The sequence below is a fragment of the Urocampus carinirostris genome, chromosome 17, assembly GCF_059441175.1.
Source record: "Urocampus carinirostris isolate Australia breed hairy pipefish chromosome 17, RoL_Ucar_1.0, whole genome shotgun sequence".
Taxonomy (NCBI): Eukaryota; Metazoa; Chordata; class Actinopteri; order Syngnathiformes; family Syngnathidae; genus Urocampus; species Urocampus carinirostris.
The window spans coordinates 3649609-3672430 of NC_142365.1; the positions used below are offsets into that span (position 1 = coordinate 3649609).

A 22822-nucleotide genomic window follows, 5' to 3' on the forward strand; every position below is an offset into this window, starting at 1 on the left:
AACTGGATTACTTTTAATGACTTTTGGATTACTCCAATACCAAATATGCTAATAAAAGACAAACTAAATAGGAATAAAATGACAAAATTTTGTGCAGGCTTGGGGAGTAACGGAATACATAGAACGGCAAAAATGATGTCGGCAAGCTGTTTGGATTTATTTTCATTTTCTTTCTGTCGCATTTGATGTTAGTTTTGCCGAAGATCAAAGAGATCAAAGCCAGGAGAGAAAGCTTGACACGTGTTGTGAGTCATCATTTGATTCATATTTAGTTTCTTTTGTCTTTTATTAGCATATTTGGTATTGGAGTCATCCAAAAGTCATTGAAAGTAATCCAGTTAAAGTAACCCTACCCAACCCTGGTTCTAGGTAGTAAGTTCGGATCGTTCCCGTCTATTTTTGTTGATTTTTATTATCTCCGTGTCGAACAAGGCTCTTACCAGTGACCTCCCAGTCTTGATCTCCCCCAGGGTGAGATACTGCTCCACTTTTAACAAAAATACTCTACGTCCCCACCAATGTCAAGCCCAAACCTTTGTCCTTGAAGAAAATGAACTCAGCTGCCGACTCACCACAAGCAGGTGGCCCCTTTTGCCTTTGGCCACCTTCAGCTCGGAGCCGGTGACGAAATCGATGATGCCTTCGGTGCCTCGCGCCCCCGTAAAACGAACGCTAATAAAGCCAAAGCCCAGTTAGAAAAGAACTTGCTTGCAGGTCTCGGGTTTTCCGGTTTACGGGGGTCTCACCTGCCAGCTTTGACGTTGACGTGGTTCAGCATGCGAGCCATCAGGGCCAGTTTGGTGACCAGCTCGATCACATGGTAGCAGTGGAGCAGTATATCACCCTGGGGGAGATCATGCATCGTGATATCGTACTCACAAATAAGCCAAGCTCGCTCGATGGCCCGTACCTTTTGCTTATTGTCCTTGGCGGGAAGGTGCAGGACGACCATCCCGTCGTTGAGGGAACTCACGGAGATGCCTGCAAAAACAAAAAGAAATGCACTTTGCAGTCAGTCGTGATCCTGCAAAAAATGTCACGAGACCTTATCTTAACTTAAGGACAAAGCCACAGAAGTGAAGTGTTTTTAATTGTACTATTAAAGGGAATAATCAATTATTACTTGAAGTAATTTGTGCCACGGTTGCCATGGCGCCCATTTGGCCCCGCCCGTGGCCACCAGCTGCAGCTTGTTGACAAATTGGCTCCCTTTCAGTATTTAAACTCTGTCCTGTCAGTCCCCTTTTGTCGGTCCGTGTTGGTCCTGCAAATCTCTGTTTATACACGGCAAGCCCTTTTTCACCTGCCCTGTTTTTTTTGCTCCCGTTACGATCTGTTTTGAGCTTGACCACGTCTGCTCTCCCATCCCGAATTACGACCTGTTTTTTGATCTCAACCACGTCTACTCTCCTCTCCTGGCTTTCGACTTGTTTCCGATCCCGCTCACGTTTTTGATCTTCTATCCCGGCTACTGCCCCGTTTTTTCCGTTCCCGACACCGCCATCGCTCGCCACGGAAGTCCCACTTCCGCGTCTGAGCAACCTACTCCCCACGAACAGCGATCTCCGGATCGTGTGTGCAACCCTTTCCCTTCTTTCCAATAAAACTGTGAGAAAGGTTACACGAGTGGGTCCTGTTTCTGTTCTGGTCTTGACAATTTGGCTTTTTCTGGTATTTTTTTCATTTAAATTGTTCAAAGTTCATTTAATTCAGTAAATTCGTAAAGTGGAATTTATTTTGTGATTTAGGTCATGACTTGTAATAATACTGGGACAGTGGGTCCTGAAGAATGACCAAATGGGAACCACTGCACGAGAACCCCTGGATACAGCGTCCCTGCCTTACATTGTGAAATAAGATATTTTTTCAGTCCCTCTTCACAAGATTTTCCCCGCAATTTGCATCCTCGGCAGCCAATCAGAAGCCCGCATCGACTAACTTCGTACTTCCGGACTCTCCCGAGCGTGATAAGGTTGCGTATTTGCATATCATTTCCCAAAGTAGTGTTAGGAGTTAAATATATTAAAATGTACCGTTTACCAAATTGTTCCAATTAGTTATCTGACTCCATTAACCACACACCACCTAACAATGCGCGCTCGTTTCTTTTTGGGAAAATATAGACAAGAGACCGGCATTTCCACACGGGGGCAGATTTCATTTCTTAAAATATTTAACTAAGTGAACTCCATCGAATTAGCCGACATAGTGTCGCTCGAGTCTTCGTCGAGCCTCTTCTCTCCCTTCTCCCTCGATCTTCTGAAGTTCTTCCGGCCCACGTTTTTTCCGCCAGCTCGTGTGCCGGCTCCTCCCATGGGCGTGCCAGGAAACGCCCCCACACCTCGATGTCTGGACCCCGAGCGTTTCCACGTCATCAGGGCCATCTGCGTCGCTGATTATCTTATCAGCCCTTTGTCCCAGTTCCCCGCGGTTCCTGTAAACATCATTCTCCACAAGGTTGCATTGACCTCGCCCCACAGCTCAGCCTGTGAATATCTTTTTGCATTTAAATGTAATTTGTATTTCATCGTACAAAATCCCTTATAGTCAAATGTATAACATCCTTCAGTAGACGCACAGAGAACACAAGAAAAATGGAGAAGTGGTTAGGAATCAAGCCAAAGCCCCTGAAGAAAGATTCAAAAGAAGCTAAGAAAATTGATGGCGCTCCAAAACGTAAACGTACATTAAAAGCATCGTGGAAAGAGGAGTTCACGTGGCTTGTAGTAAACATTGCATGAATGAAGATGAGTCAATACAGGTACATACTGATGGCAGATGGAAAACAGCGATGCAATGAATTTCATAAGTAGATTCATACTAAACGTAATTTTAAAGTGTTGTTCTGTTATATATTCTGGTTATCAATCCTTAATACTGCGATTAATCGTTTTCTTGTGTTTCAGGTTGTGAAAAATGGGGCAGGCAACTTTTCAGAGTTGTCTGCCCCCTGGTGGCCGCTCACTTTTTATCACGAGATTCAGACACTGCTGTTAGACAAGGTCTCCAAAGTTATTTTGCGGACTGGTCTTTTATAAGCCTTTAGCTTCAACCTGTCATCCATTTTTTTCCTTCTTCATGTCATCTGTTCGTTTTTTGATGTGATGTTTGTTGCAACAAAATCGAAAAAAAAAAGAGAAAACACAAAATAACTAAACCTCCGAGGGCAGCGTAGTCGATCCTCTGCTTGATCTTGGCGCGGTCCACCAGCACGGCGAAAGTGTTGGAGAGCAGGAGCTGACGTGAACGTGGCTTGAAGCCCCTTCTGTCGTACTTTGTGACCGGGACGGCGTACTGGGGAGAAAGCACACATATCGTTGGATCCTTTTTTCATTTTTTCCTGTTTATACTCCAGCATGTCATGATTACTGATGTGACTCAGTTGTGCCTGCTCATTTGGCGCCAACTGCCGCAGGTTTTGATTGGCTCCCTGTCACTACTTGAACCCAGTCCTGTCTGTCCCCTGTTTTCAGTCCGTCTGCGAACCTCTGTTTTTACAAGGCAAGCCTTTTTTTTTTTTTACCCTGACGCCCGCTGTCTTGTTTTTGCTCTCGTCTGTCTCCGGCTTCGACCCATTTTGATCCTGACCACGTCTGCTCTCCTGTCCCGCCTTTCGACCTCTTTTTGTCCCCGACTACGTCTACTCTCCCGTTCTGGCTTACGACTTGCTTCCGACCCCGACTTGCTCTTCCAGTCCCGGCTACCGACCCATTTTTACCGTCCCTGACATCGCCATCACTCGCTACGGAAGATCCACTTCCGCGTTCGGAAAATGTTTACCTGAATATGGGAAATTTTATAAAATGTCATATATATTGTCAAAACGAGTTAAAACTTCTTTATAGGAAGACAAAATGGTTGTCAAGAACCGGAACAGGGGAAAAAACGCAGGTGCGTGACGTTTCTCACACAACCTTTATTTTACGGGAACTGGGGCAGTCATGCACGTTAACCCAAACACTAGTGATTCGGCGATCGTTGGGCGGAAAACGTAAGGCAGCTGGTCTGGCGTGGAACAACAGGAAGCCAGAGGCCGACGAGATTGATACCAATTGCACGAGCAGATATCGGACAGATGGGGTCGATACCGGACAGGACGGGATAGACAGGATTGATATAGGGCACTGGAGACTAGAGTCCGATAACAAGCAGGACGAGATAGACAGAAACGATAGCAGGAACTGAAGATCCATATCAAACACAACACAAATAGCCGGGAAACAAAACTGGAGATCGACAATAAACAGGACAAGAAAAGACGGGAACAAAACCGGACAGGAAACACAAGCAGGACGAGCAGGACGGGACAGATAGGATGGATACCAGATAGACTGGAGTCAGATATCAGACAGGACGAGACAGACGGGATCGATACTAGACACTGGAGACTGGAGTCATGAAATGAAATGATCTGCATTTATATAGCGCTTTTCAAGTCAAGACTTCCCAAAGCGCTTTACAGTGTGCTTCACATTTCCCAATAGCGGCCGTGCAGCCATGTAAGGCTGCTAACCTGCTTATTGGGGGCATTAGGGGTTCAGTGTCTTACCCAAGGACACTTCGACATGTAACACGGAGGAGCCGGGATTCGAACTGCAATCTCTTGATCCCAAAACGAACCGGACAGGATTCACAAGCAAGATAATGGACAGAATCAAAACCCATGTCTTGCAGGTGCACAGGTTCGTTGATGGACTGACAAAGGCCGAGTGAGAGTACTGAGCTTAACTAGAAGGGAAGCCAATCTGTCAACGAGCCGCAGCTGGCGCCACATGGGCGGGGCCAATTGGGCGCCGTGGCAACCGTGACAATGATTCTCTCTCTCTTTTTTTTAAAAAGAAATTGTGTATGTTTTGTATTTCTTTAAACAGCGCGTCCATGACTTATTTTAGGTAAAATAACACTGTAATGGGTTTCCTCAATGTTCTCTGGTTGATGAATGGTAGTCAGCAGATACAGCTACACTGGGTGCTTTGAGAGTGGGGTCTGGCATTGGTGACATCCGGTGGACATGTTTCAAACTGCAAGTCCTTGTTTCTCTTGTGCTTCTGTCAGCATTGACTCACAGGCCACATAAAATGGGGCATTTTTGGCCCGCGGGCCATGGGTTTGAGGGATGTGGTGTATGCTATTATACCGAAAGAAACTGAAAGGGTAAAGAACAGCAAAGGTCACCTGCACTTTGTCGCTGCCGAGAATCTGGAGAACCTTCAGATGAATTTGCTCACGTTCTGAAAACAGAGTTTCCGATTCAAGGAACGTTCTTGTGAGTGAATCCATATTTCTCGTGTTTTTGTGAGGAACGTGAAGAAAGAATCACCGATCCTGGTGTCCAAGAACAGCCTGCCGACACTCTGCGGGTAGCTGTCTTTCTGATCCTTGAAGATCTCACTCGCAATGACCTTCTGCGTCAACTGGAGGACATCCCTCGAATTGTATGACTTTGAATTGCTGGAAATAAGGAATTTATCTACTCACTTGACTCTTCCATTCTGGTTGGATCCTCGTGCAGTACATCCGAACCATGTTGCGCCTGTTTAGCACTCGGAGGTACTCTGAGGCCTGCAGGACAGAAGTTGCAGAAGTTCAACAGAGGGTTTGGAATTTTTTTATCTGGTATTGCAGTGTCTGAAACTCATGACAAAAAGTTAGCAGACACCAGAGTTGCCTGCCTAGCCATAAAGTTGCCTACCCCATTTTTCACAACTTGAAACACAATAGGACGACTCATCGCAGTATTAAGGTGATAATCAGAATATATAACAGAACACTTTAAAAGTAGTTTATTATAAGTACCGTAAATTCCGGACTATAGAGCGCACCTGATTATAAGCCGCAGCCACAACATTTTAAGAGGAAAACCGATTTTGTACTTACACAAGCCGCACCTGTATATAAGCCGCATGCGCCCGCATTAAAAAATGTAACACAAACACAAAACTAACCCAAACCCGACTTTAAGTCCCGCGATTGAAACTAAATGTTCTTCATTAAAGTACACAGTCCAAAAATCACAGCCGGCAAAATAAACGGAAAATGAATCCGGTACTTAAGGTTTGATGCAGACTTGCAGAGTCCGGGTCCCGTTGAAAGTAATCCAAGGAAAAAAGTGTATATTTCCAAAGGTAAGGGTGGGAAAAATATAGATCCACTATTGTCCGCCGCGTCCACAAACAGGTCTCTCTGTTCCTCACCTTTACCCCACTTCCCGTCACCCCGCGTTGTTCCGCCCCTTTTTTTTCATTCGCCCGTGCAAAACATATCAGAATAAGTGTCTAAAATAAATACAAATAAATACATTACAAAAATATACAGTTGCAAATACATATTATACATGGGTTACACATATTTACAAAGAAAGACGGTACACGGAGAAAGTTTTCAAAGCTTTAATAATAACAATATAATTTTCATCCCAAACGGTGCCTGTGACAGGGCAATTAATGGTAGCAACATGCTAGCAACACGCTCGCAACACAGTAAACAGGTCTGTTAAAAAAAACATACCGTACTTGTAAAAATCACGGTAAACCGTCCTCATCTTCCTCCTTAAAACTGAAGCCATCAAAGTCGTCTTCCTCAGTGTCGGAAAGAAACTTTGTCATAAAGACGTCGTCCCACGCTCCCGCAGCCTGACTCGCGCTGTCACTGTCTCTGGAACTCTCATCGACTCCTGATTCTGTGCTTTGTTTCCTTCTTTATCGGACTGCTCGATTGCTTTTAGCTTGAAAGCTGCGTCATGTGCCTTTCTTTTTGCATTTTGCATGATGAGGGTATGTTTACGCTAATTTAATTTATGCATTAGCCAAGAAGTTGCAGTCTTCCTCGGCGCATATATTCCACTGGTCTGAATCTTACCTTTTGTACTCGAGCGCCGCTGGCGGCCGTTAGAAAAATGACATAAATTGGCCGCATCACTGAATAAGCCGCAGGGTTGAAAGTTTTGGAAAAAAGTAGCGGCTTATAGTACGGAATTTATGGTTTATGACATGGCTGTTTTCCGTCTGCGATCAGTATGTACCTGTATTTACTCATCTTCATTCATGCAATGTTTGCGTTGCGTCATCTGCTACAATAATAATAATAATAATAATAATAATTTCCTTGTATTGTCATTCTGTGTAACAATGTACACAGAACGAAATGTCGATTGCACCTGACCCGTTGTAGCGAGCCGATGCAGCCGCAGCCAACAGAGGGCGCCGCCGACCACTTTTTAAGTCACAAGCCACGTGAACTCCTCTTTCCACGATGCTTTTCATGTACGTTCACGATTTGTAGCGTCATTAATTTTGTTAGCTTCTTTTGAATCTTTCTTCTGGGGCTGAGGTTTTGGCTTCATTCCTAACCACTTCTCCATTTTTCTTGCGTTCTCAGTGCGTCTACTTGGGAAAATTCACGACCTTATAACGCTTGGGAGAGTCCGGAAGCCCAGGCTTCTGATTGGCTGCCGAGTATCCAAATTGCCTAACGAAGTTCTGAAATTTCCAAACCGAAGGAATATTTCGGAATAAAGCAAACGTTTGATTTGAAAAAAAAAAAAAAACTGACAAAAAAAATCAAAATATACATATATTTTTTTCGCTTTTTTCTTTAAAAAGTTGTCAGCCACCCGGGCAGAGACTTTTTGTAAGTTGTACGCCCAAAGTAAAAGATGGGCAGACGTTATTTCAGACACTGGTTATTGTTGTGGGGCATTCAATGTCGGGTCGGAATTCTCTGTTATTAAAAAAGCATGAAACCATTTCAAGCATATGCCTTGAATTCCATGGTACAGTGGAACCTCGGTTCTCGACCATAATCCGTTCCAGAACCCTGTTCGAAAACCGATTTGGTCGATCACCGAAAATCGTTTTTCCCATTAAAAGTAAATCGTTTTAATCCGTTCCAACACCCTGAATGTTTACCATGACCGTAAACATAAAGCTAACCCAGGCTAATCGTACGTTCGCGTTAGCGTAATCTTCCGTACGAAAGATTACGCTAACATGAACGTGTAAAAATGAAAAAAAAAAAAGGATTATGAATGGGATTTCTTACCTTTGTGGTGGACGGTGGGGAGGGAAAAATCATCAAAAGTTTTTCAACCTCTTCCAAAACTTGCGGCAGTTGCTCGCTTATAGCGCTAACTTCCTTAGCCGCATCGCTCGATTTCACAGCCTCCTTATTTACTATCGTACTGATAGTAGATTTAGCCACGCTGTATTCACTAGCAAGATCGGAAATTCGTACACCTCTTTCATATTTAGCTATGATGTCTTTCTTAGAGGAAATAGTTGGACGAACAACTTTTTTTTTCTCACCTGTCCTGCTTGCAACGACCTTCTTCGGAGGCATAATTAGGCTAAAACACCCGTACGCCGCTCAGCATCGCACCCTAGCGTACCGGAGTTCGAACTCCGATTTTTTGACCAAACAGTGAAGCAAAAATTTCTCTAAATTTTTGGTCGAACACCGATTTGTCCGAACTGAGAGGCGTTCGAAAACCGAAGTTCCACTGTAGCTCGAATTCAATTATTCAATGCGAACTGGTTTGATGTGGGGTTGTGGCATTATGCAAAACAAAGGGACCTTCCAGGTTGCCTAGACAACCATCCTGGATCCTGGCCAGAACGAGTCTGAAAAAAACTCGGCTCTTTAAATCTCACCCCATTATGATCGTACCTCTGTGACTGAAGGAGGAGACGGTAGCCAGCTTTTGTCCAAAACGCTGGTGGGAAGATTTTTGCTGAGCTTCATGAGGAAGGAGCGGCGCACATGATCCAAGAAGAAGTCGTTTTCTGGACAGTAGTACTCATGGCGGTAGATGAAACCTTTTATGAACCTGAAAAAAATAACAACAACAACAAAAAGTATGTTATTTATTACACATTGTTTTACACATTTTAAGATATTTTCACTTATTACTCCTATAAATTGGGAAACATGAATTTAATTATCCAGCCACCCGTGGAATAAACTCATTTCAGTTGCTTGTATCCAGGATTTTGTTCTTTCAGTCATGGTCCACAGTTCTTGATCATAGGTGACGGTAGGAACGTAGGCCCACATGTAAATTGAGCTCCTTCCCTACTACGTCGGACCTCTAGAGGTCCACATGACAGCGGACGCGGCACCGACTCGTCTGTCGGTCTACCATTCCATCCTACCCTCACTTGTGAACAAGACCTGGAGATACTTGAACTTCTCCACTTGGGGCGGGTTCTCATCCCCAACCCGGAAGGAGCATGCCACCCTTTTCTGGATGAGAACCATAGTCTCGGACTTGGAGGTCCTGATCTTCATCCCAGCTGCTTCACACTAGGCTGCTCCAATGAGAGCTGAAGATCCTGGGAAGCTAACAGCACCTCATCCTCTGCAGAACGCAGAGGTGCAATGCTGAGGCCCCCAAACTGGACCCTTGGAACGCCAAGGTAGTGCCTAGAAGGTCTGTCCATTAAAGTGATGGACAGAATTGGTGACAAAGGGCAACGGAATCCAACTTCCACTGGAAACAGATTCGACTTACTACTGGCAATGTGGGCCAAACCCTGGCACGGGGCTAACAGGGACCAAAAAGTCAGGAATCATATATTTTGATAGGCTCAACAACCACCCCGCCCATTTTCTGCCCGTGTCTGCCTGTGCATCAATAACGTTGCGATCCTAGTAGTATATATACGTAAAACAGCTTGACGAACCTACATTAGATACACGCAAATCATTTTCAATTTCGAGTTTCTGCAAAAGCCATATTGTCAGCAAAATGCTCCGGACCCGCAATACCACCAAAAGTCATAGGAAGATGATTTCTATCGCCAACAAAGTTGGACTTTTCAACATGATAAAGCAAGGAGTTCAAACTAATTTTTACCAAGGGCCATACTCCCAGGGCACCCCCCGCAGGGCTTCCAGAGGAACAAGGCCGGATGCTTTCTTCAAGTCCACAAAACACATGTAGACTGGATATGCAAACTCCCATGCACCCTTGAGGACCCTGCCGAGCGTCTACAGCCGGTCCACAGCTAGGACAAAAACCACACTGCTCCTCTTGAACCCGGGATCCGACTTCTGACGCACCCTCCTCTCCAATACCCCTGAGTAGATCTTCCCAGGGAGGCTAAGAAGTGTAATGTGATGTCCCCAATGTTTGCAGAAGTACTCATGGATTCTAACTCCGTAGTGTATTTCGCAATATGTCAGTTACAGTTACTATTCCCCAGTCGTTAGAACACACTCTCTGTAAAGTGGACTTAAACTAGTTCCACAAAAAGTGTGTATCTCTAAACCAGATGGTATCACGTTTCTGTTTCAAATATTGGTACCGGCCAAAGGGGCGTTTCTTTCTTTCTCTGTCTTTGTTCCGCCTAAATAAATGCAGTTTGGAGGGGGAGGGGCCCCCCAGAGTTAGGAGCGCGACCAAGGAGATGGACGTAAATCCTCCTCTTCTGGCCCCTCCCCCTCTCCAACTGCCAGTTGTAAAAAAAAGTCGAATGCTTGGTGCATCTTTTTAGCGATCAGCCAACTTTAAAATAGCTCTCCCACATGTAAGTGATCAATTTAGATCCCACACTCTCCGGTCCCCCTTTCTTAAAAAGAGAACCGCCATCCCAGTCCTACCTGAAAGGAATATTTTCATTCAATTCAATTAAAATTGCGCACCTGCGTATCAAGTTGGCAGCTTGTCGACGCCTCCTGGCCCTCCGGCGCGCTTTCGTCCCTCTCCACGCAGATTGAATCACGATAACTGGCGGAAAAAATGGTATATTCCATTTAAATGTGTTTTTTTGAAACCTTAGCACGTCGGAATCCCACTGACTTGCGTGTCGGATCCGTTTGTATTTGGCTCTCTCTCTGTATCCTCTCCACGACGTCTGCAGTGTTAAAGCTGGGAACACCAAACAACGAATCAGGCGGCTGGTTTTCAGTATTTCGACCATGCTGTCTCTCACCTATTTCGGGTTTTTTGGCTTGGAGCGCGTCTTCGGTCAGGAAGAGGGTTTTGGGGAAACGGATGAAAATTTTGGACCTGCGTGGGATGGCAAGACGGTGTGAGATTGGAAAGAAAACGGAGGAGGTCGGGGAAGTTTAGGGAGGATGCTTTGCCTGCCCAGTTTGTACTCCTCCTCTTGGTAGCCCAGATGATTGACTAGCGTGGCCACTCCGTCGCGGAGTCTGCCGTACCAATTGGGCCACGTCTCCGGGCACAGTGGTTTATACCTGGGGGCGTTAGCGTTAGCATTAGCGTTAGCATTAGCGTGCCATAGATCATGAATTAGTCAACGGCCTAAAGTGACTGTTCTGCCGTTGAAGCGCCCCCCCTTTTGTTAACGTGTGAATTGCTTGGAACTAAAACGAAAATGAGAAAAACACAGAACTTTGATGGCAGCGCAGGCGCTATTTCCCTCTTTTTATTTTCCTCTTTCTATTCCCCACTATTTCTCTCTCTCTCTCCCCCTCTTTCTGTCTCTCTCTCTTTCCCTGTTTCCGGATCTATCTCACTCTATTTCTCTCTCTTTGTCTCTCCCTTTCTCTCTGTCTCTCTCTATTCACCTGTTTCCCAATCTCTCTCCATTGGCCTCTCTCTCTCTCTCTTCCTCTCTCTATTACTATGTTTCCTGATCTATCTCACTCTATTTCTCTCTCTCTCTTTTTCTTCTCTCTCTATTTCCGTTTCCTGATCCATCTCCCCCTATTTCTCTTTCTCTCTCTCTCTCCCTTTTTTTCTCTCTCTGTATTTCCCTGTTTCCTGATCTATCTCCCTTCCTCTCCCTCTCTCTCCCCCTATCTCTATTCACCTATTTCTGGATCTCTCTCTCTTTCTCTTTATTTCCCTGTTTCCTGACCTATCTCACTCTATTTCTCTCTCTCTCTCTCTTCACCTGTTTCCCAATTTCTCTCTCTCGCTGTCTCTCTCTATACACCTGTTTCCCAATCTCTCTCTCTCTCTTTTTCTTTCTGTCTGTCTCTCTCTCTCGCACGCTTTCTTTCTCTCTATTCACCTGTTTCCCAATCTACCTCTCTCTCTGTCTCTCCCTCTCTCACAGTCTCTCTCCATTCACTTGTTTCCCAATCTCTCTCTCTCTCTCTTTCTTTCTGTCTCTCTCTCTTTCTCGTTTCTCTCTCTTTCTCTCTCTCTATTCACCTGTTTCCCAATCCCCCCCCTCTCTCTTTATTTCTGTCTGTCTCTCTTTCTCTCTCGCTGTCTTTCTCTCTATTCACCAGTTTCCCAATCTCTCTCTCTCTCTCTTTCCCCATTCCTGATCTATCTCACTCTATTTCTCTCTCTCTTTTCTTCTATTTCCCTCTGTCTCTATATGTACATTTCTCTATTTCACTCCCTTTCTCTCTCTCTTTCCCTCTATGTTCATTTCTGTCCCTCTTTCTCTAATTCTCTCTCTGTGTCTCTCTCTCATCCCTCCTCTCTACCCCCTCCCTTTCTCTTTCCGTCTCTCTTTCTCTTATCGTACCCAATCTTTTTCCATTTTAAAACATTGAATTAAAATCTCCAGGGAGCCACTCTAGTACAGCGCTAAAGAGCCACATTTGGTCCTAGAACCGCATGTTGCTGACCTTTGGGCTACTAAAAAGCCCAGTAAAAGATCCGAAGAGTAAACCAGAATCTGAGGTCCCTGAATCACTTAGAAACTTTCTCTAGCATGTGGAAGGCGAGTGACATTGAAGGACAGCTAATAATAATAATAAGAGCTAATATGAATGGCTAGAGGAGGAAACAGTGGAAAAAAGTGTGCGACGCCTGAATCGTGGGACTCGGCGACCATCACACGCAGGGCTCAGCTGAGGAAGTAAGTGGATGTTAAGTGCTAAAAGGCACCACCTGTACAAACAACTGTTATCTAACTGTCATCCAGGCTTCCGTAGTAGTAAGATGGCGGCCAAACATGTCAAGTTGTGTAATTGAATTGCAAAATTCAAAATTACAAGTCATTAAGTGTAATGGCGAGTAGTATGTGTGTTTTTGCTTGTTATTTCAATCAATAGTGTTTTATTTAAATGAATAAAGTATTTTCACACCACTAGGTGACGCTGTATAATACACACTGGATCTTTAAGTCACCTCCGCAAGAAAGCTCCAAAACTGCGTCTGTAGGCAAAGCCGGCTCTCCTGACCCGGAGGTTCTCCATCAAGCCGAGGTATCTGACCTGGTGTCTGACAAGAACTTCGTCAAAGTGGCCTGCGTGTGGAGAAGATATCAAAAAGCTTCAAATATGAGTGAGATTGGTGACTACATGAATGTGTAGAATATCCATAGCAGGGGTCTCCAACTTGTTTTAAGATCTTCTTTTCTGTTACTAATTAGCCCAAAAAGCACCCAGTTTGTTATATATTTTTTCTATACTACTGACGGCACGGCGGCTGGGTGGTTAGCGCTCAGCCCCATGGTGCATAGGTTCAGGGTTCAAGTCCAGCTACCGCAACCTCCCTGTGTGGGGTTTGCATGTTGTCCTTGTGCATTTACTTGAGTAAGTTATGAGACATTTTGTACTTCTAGGAGTATTTTGAAATCACTACACTTTCACTTGAGTAAATTTGGAGCAGCGCATGTGCAGCACAGTTCTGAGTTCATGGGATCAAACCTCCCTGTGTGGAGTTTGCATGTTCTCCCCGTGCATTTACTTGAGTAAGTTTTGAGGCACTTTGTACTTCGAAGAGTATTTTGAAAACACTATACTTTTACTTGAGTAAATTTGGGGCAGCACGGCAGCACATGTGCGGCAGTTCTGAGATCATGGGATCAAACCTTTCTGTGTGGAGTTTGCATGTTCTCCCGGTGCATTTACTTGAGTAAGTTTTGAGACACTTTGTACTTCTAGGAGTATTTTAAAATCACTATACTTTTACTTGAGTAAATTTGAAGCAGCATGGCAGCGCATGTGCGGCACAGTTCTGAGTTCATGGGATCAAACCTTCCTGTGTGGAGTTTGCATGTTCTCTCTGTGCATTTACTTGAGTAAGTTTTGAGACACTTTGTACTTCTAGGAGTATTTTGAAATCACTATACTTTTACTTGAGTAAATTTGAAGCAGCACGGCAGCGCATGTGCGGCACAGTTCTGAGTTCATGGGATCAAACCTTCCTGTGTGGAGTTTGCATGTTCTCCCCGTGCATTTACTTGAGTAGGTTTTGAGACACTTTGTAATGCTAGGAGTATTTTGAAATCACTATACTTTCATTTGAGTAAATTTGGGGCAGTGCATGTGCGGCACAGTTCTGAGGTCATGGGATCAAACCTTCCTGTGTGGAGTTTGCATGTTCTCCCGGTGCATTTACTTGAGTATGTTTTGAGACACTTTGTACTGCTAGGAGTATTTTGAAATCACTATACTTTTACTTGAGCAAATTTGGGGCAGCGCATGTGCGGCACAGTTCTGAGGTCATGGGATCAAACCTTCCTGTGTGGAGTTTGCATGTTCTCCCTTTGCTTGTGTGGGTTTCCACCCACATTCAAAAAAACATGCATGTCAGGTTCATTGGCCGGTTCTAATTGTCCCTAGGTGTGAATGAGCGAGTGAATGTCTGTCTCCGTGTGCCCTGCAACCAGTTCAGGGTGTCCCCTGTCCACTGCACTCAGATAGCTGGGATGGGCTCCAGCACCCCCGGGACCCTACTGAGGATAAGCGTATCAGATTACCTGGCTGCTTGGCCTCATTGGGTTTGATGCAGCGTACATAGGATGGTTCTTTGGTCATCAGGATGTCCATGAGATCCGACAGGCTATTTTTAAAGTGAGTGGCAGCCTGGCGTAAAAAACATAGATGACGTAGTTGGAGTATTTCCCTTTTGCGGAAGGAAAACGAGAAAAGATCGTACCATGTGTGGGCGTTTCTGCTCAGCCAATTCCTCTCTGGAGAAACAGCGACTTACGATGTGGTTTTCGGACTGGCACAAGAGCTGAAGGGACGAAACCGGCGTCATGGACGTGGGAAATCCGAGTTTTGCTCACTTTTGAGTTTGTTTACCTCCTTCAGAGTCCTGTTGAGTGGGTCCTTGTTCTTCTCCAGGAAACCTCAATCAAGAAACGGGGGAAAAAAAGGAATATGAATATACTTTTCTCATTTCAAATGGACAGTGCTTGCAGGGGTAAAAAATACTGATTTAAGTAATAAGCAAAATACACAAACTGTTACGGTTGCCATGGCGCCCAATTGGCCCCGCCCGATTGGCTTTCCGTCTATTTAAGCTCAGTGCTCTCATTTTTCCTTTGTCAGTCCGTCAACAAACCTCTGCCCCGCAAGACGTGGGTTTCGACTCGGTCCTGTTGCCTGTTGGCATTCCCTGTCAGGTATTGTTCCCGTTTATTTTTCTCCTGTTTAATATCGGTCTCCGTTTTCGTTCCCGTCTAGTTTGTCATGTTTAATTTTGATATCCTGTTCCATTATCAATCTTGTCTGTCCCGCCTTGTCCGGTATCGACCCCATTTGTCCGATATCTACCCAGGCAATTGGTATCGAACTCGTCGGCCTCTGGCTCCCTATCATTCCACGCCAGACCGCTGCCTAACGTGCATGACTCCCTATTTCCCGTAAAATAAAAGGCTTGTGTGAGAAACATGCAGATCATTTCATTTGGAATTTAAAAAGAAATGCTCTCAAAAATGTCTAAGATTTTGCTATTTTAAATTTATTTAGGTAATTATATATAATAAATGATATATGTGTAGCGCCATGTATTCTTAATGCAAATGTAAAGTGTGTAATGAGTTATTTTACATTAAGTATTAGTTACTTTTATTTTACATACCATTCAATTACATCTAGTTACATTTATAAGTAACATCAGGCCCTTTGATGTGGCCCTTGGTGAAAATGTGTTTGACCCTCTTGCTTTAGTCTGTTGAAAAGTCCAACTTTGTTGGCCATACAAAGCATCTTCCTCTGACTTTTGGTGGTATGGCAGGTCAAAAGTATTTTGTTGACAATATGGCTTTTACTTATTTGCGTGTATCTAATGCACGTTCGTTAAGCTGTTTTATGTATGTGTACAACTTAGACAGCAACGTTATTGATGCACAGGCAGACACAGGCAGAAAAGAGGTGGGGGGATTGTTTAGCCTATCAACATGCAAAAAACAGGATCCCTGGCCCTTTGTCGCCGATTCTGTTCATAACCTTAATAGACAGAATGTCTGGCCGGTGCTTTGGTGTTGAAAGGGTCCGGTTTGGTGGCCTTAGCATTCCATCTCTGCTATCTGCAGATGATGTGGTGCTGTCGGCTTCCCAGGAGCTTCAGCTCTCACTGGAGCCGAGTGTGAGGAGCCTGGGATAAGGATCAGCACTTCCAAGTCCAAGACTACGGTTCTCAGCCAGAAAACGGTGGCATGCTCCTTCTAGATCGTGGACGAGACCCTACACCAAGTGAAGGACTTTAAGTATCTCTCTGTGTTGTTCACAAGTGAGGGTAGGATGGAACGGTAGATAGACAGGCAGGGTCTGCAGTCATGCGGACCCTGAATCGGACCCTCGTGGTAAAGAAGGAGTTAAGCCGAAAGGCAAAGCTTTCAATTCACCGGTCCTTATATTTTCCTACCCTCACCTACGGTCAAGAACTGTGGGTCATGATCGAAAGAACAAGATCCCAGATACAAAGGACTGAAATTAGTGACCTCCGCAGGGTGGCTAGGCTCTCCCTAAGAGATAGGGTGAGTAGCTCAGTCATCCAGAAGGGACTCATTGTAGAGCTGTTGAGGTGGCTCGGGCATCTAATAAAGTTGCCTCCTGGACGCCTCCCTCGGGAGGTGTTCCAAGCATGTCTTGCCGGCAGTAGGCCCCAGGGACAACCCAGGGTGCGCTGGAGACACTACATCTCTAGGCTGGCCTGGGAATGCTACAGGATTCCGTCAGACGAGCAGAGTGTAGTGGCTGGGGATAGGGAGGTCTGGGTTTCCCTGCTGGGACTGCTGCGACCCAATCCAGATAAGTGGAAAATAATGCCCTTTCCTCGTGAGAGGTAAGAGAATTCTCTCACCGTGGTCCGTGTGTCGTAAGAAGCGACTAAAGTGGTGGGACTGAGGGGGACTGGGGTTCCTCTCCTCTGGTCAAGTCAAGTCAAATTTATTTATATAGCCCTTAATCACAAAAATGTCTCAAAGGACTGCACAGGATTACAATGACACAATTACCTGATCTTAAACCAACATGCGGGCAAGGAACAACTAGAATCAAGTCTCTTCAGCTGGTACAAAATGCCGCAGCGAGGCTTTTAACTAGAACAAAAAAGTACGATCACATAACACCGATTTTGGCTAACCTGCATTGGCTCCCAGTTAGCCTTAGATGTGATTTCAAGGTTCTCTTAGTATTATACAAAATCATACATGGACTTGCTCCCTCTTATCTTTCAGATCTGATTTCCCCCTACGTCCCGGTCCGAAGCCTACGATCTGAGAGTGCCGGTCTTCTGGTGATCCCGAGAGCAAAGAAGTGTTCTGCTGGTTCGAGAGCGTTCTCCATCCGGGCACCGGTGCTGTGGAATGCTCTTCTCCCTGAGATCCGATCTGCAACCTCAGTGGAAATGTTTAAATCTAAGCTTAAAACTCACTTCTACTCCATAGCATATAAATAACCTCCTCTTCTCGTCGGCTGAAAAATAGTCTGTGTAATATAGTGTAATAATCTGTGAAGCCCTTTGAGACTCTTCGTGATTTAGGGCGTCACAAATAAAAATGACTTGACTTGACTCAAAACCTCTCTATCTCTACTCCCCAAGAGACAGCAAGGTAAAGAAAGCAAGGCGGGAGACCGAAAGGTTTCGCGATCCCTAGTTATAGGGTCACTAAACGTGAGAGGATGTGGAAGTAAAGCGACTGAGTGGAAGAAAGAGGAGATCGGAAGGATGATGACTAAAAGGAAGGTTGAGGCCTTGAGTGAAACAAAGAAGATAACGCAAGGATGGATATCATTGTTACCGTCCACATTGTAGTTGACCTCCCCAGCGTAGTGCAGAAGCCTGAACTCCTCCCGACTCATCACCTTCCGGGTTTTTCCATTTGCTAGCTTGTGACTAAAAAACCAAAAACACGGCAAATTCTTCAATGGTCTGTAGATAACTAAACAACAAAAATGTATAAATCGAACGCTCCTACGTGACGAAATGGGGATGCCCGTTAAGAGTGTCCTCCAGTTTCTCTAAGAACGAAGCATCACTCTTCTCTCCGGGTCTCAGACACTCTTCGTCCTGAAAAGTAGAATTGTTCATCTGATAAAACTGAGAAAGATTAAAAAAAAAAACACACCAAAAAAAAACAGTGACTGGACATAAGTGCATCAAGATTTTGGAAAGAGCCTATCAAGGTAAAAACTTTTAACGCAATTTTGTCAGGACCAGAACGGAAACAGGACCCACTTGCGTTTCGTTTCTCACAAGTTTTATTAAAGGAACGAGGAAGGGTTGCCCCCACGATCCGGTGTTCGCTGGGCGCGGGAAGCAAGTCGCTCTCGTACTCCGATTGTGATCCGAACGCGGAAGTGGATATTCTGTAGCGAGCGATGGCGGTGTCAGGGACGGAAAAAAACGGGTCAGTAGCCGGGACTGTGAGAGCAAGGCGTGGTCGGGGTCGGAAGTGAGTCAGAAGCCAGAACAGGAGAGTAGACGTAGTCGGGTACAAAAAGAGGTCGAAAGCCGGGATGGGAGAGCAGACGTGGTCAGGATCAAAACGGGTCGAAGCTGGAGACAGATGGGAGCAAAAAAACGGGACAGGTAGGAGTCAGGGTCGAAAAAGGCTTGCTTAGTGTTCACTGAGGTTCGCAGACAGAGTGACAACAGCAAACACCGGATCGTGGGCGCAGCCCTTTCTCTTACCTCCAATAAAACTTGTGAGAAACGTAACGCAACTGGGCCCTGATTCCGTTCTGGTCCTGACATGATACTACTAAACACAGCAATGTTGTCTTGTTTTTTTCTATCCTCTTATTTTTTTTTTGACGTATGTTCAGAAAAGGGGAAAAAAAGCACAATAAAAAATGTTCATATGATGTTAAACATTTTACACAAGCCAAATTTCAGATAAGAAAAAAAAAAAAAAAACGATATACACACCAGAATGGCAATGATGCCCTTGTGCTTCTGCTCTATCAGGTCACAAATGATTTTGTTGTCAAAATACTGCACCATCTCCCACTGAAGCAAAACATTGAGTTCAAACAGGGAAGCGTCAAAACGTCCCGTTCGCATTATGAAAAATCGGATACTCTCACCCCGATGCCCTCCGTTGAGTATTCTTCTTGCTCGCATCTCAAAGTCAGCTCTATGAAGAGCTGCTGGAGCTTCTCGCTGCAGTAGTTGATGCAGAACTGTTCAAAACTAAAACGGAAAATGAGGTAAAACGGATTTGCAGTTAGCAATAGTAAAACAGTGAGAGTGTCATGATTACTGATTGGCGCCAACAGCCACGGGACCTGATTGGCTGTTGGACTCCTTTTAAACTCCCGTCTTCCCAAAGGAAGCCGTCAGACCGTCTGCAAACCTATGCTCTCAGCTAGGAAAGCTTTTGTACTCTCCCACATTATCCTGCCCTGTTTTCCTGCCTGATACCTGTTGCCGACCTCTTTCCTGGATCAGTTTCTTTTTTGCTCCCCCGTCCTGGCCATGGTCCTGTTTTCTCGCTGTCAACGACGACCCTCGCTCGACACGGAAGAGCCACTTCGGCCTTCCTGCCACCAGCTACCCGTGACCGACGATCATCGGATCGTGGATGCAAGCACTGCTCTCTTTCTTAATAAAAACTGAGTAAAACGAACGCTATTGGGTCCCGTCTCCGTTCCTGGCTTGTGACAGAGAGGAAATTGAAGGAGGGATAGAAAAAATGGTGAAATGAGTCTCATTTTAATTGAAATGGTCTTCGACTTGCAGATCGTTTAAAAAAATGTCATTTGTGTCATTAAGAACAGTGTGAATTATAATGAGATGTATTAAATGTATTATTAGAGGGATGGGTGCCACCAGGCTGAGTTTGCCCAAGACACACCACAGGAAATGGTGCCTCTACAACCCTAGTGGTTGCGGGATCCAAACAACCAATCATTACTAGTAAACAATCATTTGTATCAAAAGGAGAAAAATATATTTAAATGTGCAAATAAATCCCACTGTCATGCTTACTGATGTGACTCAGCTTTGCCCGCTCATTTTGGTGCCAACTGATTGGCTCCCTGTCAGTATTTGAACCCAGTCCTGTCTGTCCCCTTTTGTCAGTCCGTCTGCGGACCTCAGTGAACACTAGGCAAGCCTTTTTTGACCCTGAGGCCCGCCTGTCTTGTTTTTGCTCCCGTTTGTCTCCGGCTACGACCCGTTTTGATCCCGAACACGCCTGCTCTCCCGTCCCGACTTACGACCCGTTTTTAATCCCGACCACGCCTTGCTCTCCCAGTTCCGGCGACCGACCCGTTTTTTCCGTCCCTCGCACCGCCGTCGCTCGCTACGGAAGATCCACTTCCGTGTTCCCATCACAATCAGAGTACGAGAGCGACTTGCTTCCCGGGCCTAGCGAACACCGGATTATGGGCGCAGCCCTTCCTCTTTCCTTTAATAAAACTTGTGAGAAACCTAACGCAATTGGGTCCTGTTTCCGGTCTGGTCCTGACAAAAAATATTATTCATTATGATGATATAAAAATTTTTTATTAAAATGAAGGATTTTTCTACTGTCTGTTAATTTAGCTCATTTTATGTATTTATTTTATTAATAATATTTTATAATATTATCCATCCATTATCTGCACCGCTTATCCTCAGTAGGGTCGCGGGGGTGCTGGAGCTCATCCCAGCTATCTTCAGGCAGTGGGCAGGGGACACCATGAACTGGTTGCCAGCCAGTTGCAGGGCACACAGGGACAGACAATTCTCTCACTCATTCACACCTTTGGGATGATTTTTGCTAGGCCAATCAACCTGACATGCACGTTTTTGGAATGTGGGAGGAAACTGGAGTGCCCAGAGAAAACCCCTTGAAGCACAGGGAGAACATGCAAACTCCACACAGTAGTTTCGATCTCATGACCTCATAACTGTGCCGCACACGCGCTAACCACTGCGCCGCCGTGCTGCCCTCGAAAAACTCAAATCAACAAATGATAGTGAGACCTGTTCCGTTGAAGGACTTCAAAACCGTAGATGTCCAAAAGCCCGATGACTGGGAAAGCTTTGTTGCTGTGGTCCTCATCGTCCTGTTTCAGAGAACATACCACATGACCTTCCGCTTCCGTCTGACTGTAAAAATAAAATACAGAAAAAAATGGGCTACCTTCAGAGCAAGGGACTGGTTCAGCTTCTCCACCAACCAGGAGAAGCTCCGCTCGTACAAGGCTTTGGCTAAAGCGTCCCGAGCCGTTATCGCTTGTTCCAAATTCTGCGGGATGATCATCTGGAAAGACGGAAAAAGACATCAGAAGCAAATCTCGAGTGGTAAACACCAAAATGGAGAATTATCTTAACCTCGTCCCCGTTAGCGGTAAATCTTTTGTGAGTGAGAGCCTCGCTCAGGGAGGAACCTTCAAGACCAAGAAGCTGAAAAACAACAACAGTTCTCTTATGAAGACCAAGAAAACAGGTGGACCAAAAACTTATGGGATGACTCCAACCTTTGCGGCATTAGCTATTGTCATCGCGGTAGTGACGTGGGTCTCGCCTTCGATGGTTTCTCCGAACTGTATGTTTCCCAGGTGGAGGATGCTCCCGATGATGTTCAACAAATTCTGAGAATGTGCCAAACATTTGTGAATCATCAAGCTTCCAGCAGCTCCGTGTTATTTCGCTATTTTTGTGATTTATTGTTTTTATTGTTTGCTTCTATGTTCGGAGTTTCGTCCCGTTTGACAACTACACCTTGGATTACTTTCTATCCTACCGTTATGAGTTTTAATGCACAAAAATGCGTTTATTCCAGGAATCAACTCCTTGCCCTGAAGAATTCTCGTGCCGGCGTGATGAGGGAGCCCAATCGTGGCTGCAGAGCCGGAGCTAAGGCTAAGCGGCTAGCGGCGTTATAAGCCTTCGGTACCGTCCGTAATCATGGTAAATGTGAACTCTCTACCAAATAAGACCGACGAACTGGCTGTGCTGATTAAAAACATCAAAGCGTACAGGGAGTGCAGTTTGCCGCGTTTTACGGAAACGTGGCTCACGTCTAGCATCCTGGACGCTAACGTGGAGCTATCCGGAGCTACCCGGCTTAAGCGCTGTTAGGACAGACAGAGACACAAAACCCTGCGGGAAGTGGAGAGGAGGCGGACTCGCTATCAACGTGAACATGAGGTGGTGTAACCCTGGGCATGAAGAATTCCATCTGCTGCAGGGACGTCGAACTTTTTGCCTAGCGTGTGGTGTCATCCACTCCGCTGTTGCTAAACTACAAACACAGCACCCCGAGGCCATCCTGTTAATCACTGGGGACGTGACTCTGGATACAACACCGCCTGCTTTCTTTATTATTTTATTTTTCAACACAAGGATACTGCTGGAAGTGTGAATAAAGTATCTATCTATCTCCATCTAAACACAGCCGTCCCTCCATTTCACAGTGAATCTGTACCATGACCACACATATTAGGTGAGTTTTCGCAAATTAGGAACATTGTTTCACATAAATTTGAAAAAAAAAACGATGAATTTTAGGAACTCGTGCTCTAATTAATCATTCCTCTAACAAATCAGCTAGTAAAACAGCCACAAGAGGGCAGTCAATACCATTGTTGTTCATGTGTACAGCATATAAATCTCCTCTTCACCCCTGGTGGGATGTTATCTATGTCTTCCTCAGCCTTGGGTCCTCTACCAGAGGCCTAGGAGTTTGAGGGTTTTCAAAGTCTTCGTAGCTGTTCCTCGGAC

At 45.1% G+C, this 22822-nt stretch overlaps 1 protein-coding gene across 4 annotated transcripts in view; it reads right to left on the reverse strand.

Annotated features, from left to right (window-relative positions):
- Positions 1–22822, reverse strand: part of LOC148348969 (unconventional myosin-Ic-like) — a 46533-nt gene that overhangs the window by 3327 nt on the left and 20384 nt on the right. For all 4 annotated transcript variants that reach the window (XM_088320527.1, XM_088320530.1, XM_088320529.1 and 1 more), the window contains 24 exons: positions 21577–21690; positions 21431–21502; positions 21240–21359; positions 21080–21162; positions 19195–19300; positions 19037–19117; positions 18084–18175; positions 17907–18001; positions 14962–15008; positions 14813–14893; positions 14634–14739; positions 13058–13175; positions 11086–11199; positions 10932–11008; positions 10799–10867; positions 10642–10726; positions 8665–8824; positions 5479–5562; positions 5321–5414; positions 5176–5231; positions 3159–3294; positions 911–981; positions 747–844; positions 573–672 (listed from right to left, as the gene is read on the reverse strand). In XM_088320527.1, coding sequence (XP_088176653.1) covers positions 573–672; positions 747–844; positions 911–981; positions 3159–3294; positions 5176–5231; positions 5321–5414; positions 5479–5562; positions 8665–8824; positions 10642–10726; positions 10799–10867; positions 10932–11008; positions 11086–11199; positions 13058–13175; positions 14634–14739; positions 14813–14893; positions 14962–15008; positions 17907–18001; positions 18084–18175; positions 19037–19117; positions 19195–19300; positions 21080–21162; positions 21240–21359; positions 21431–21502; positions 21577–21690 — 2259 coding nt within the window. The remainder of the gene's footprint in view (positions 1–572; positions 673–746; positions 845–910; positions 982–3158; positions 3295–5175; positions 5232–5320; positions 5415–5478; positions 5563–8664; positions 8825–10641; positions 10727–10798; positions 10868–10931; positions 11009–11085; positions 11200–13057; positions 13176–14633; positions 14740–14812; positions 14894–14961; positions 15009–17906; positions 18002–18083; positions 18176–19036; positions 19118–19194; positions 19301–21079; positions 21163–21239; positions 21360–21430; positions 21503–21576; positions 21691–22822) is intronic.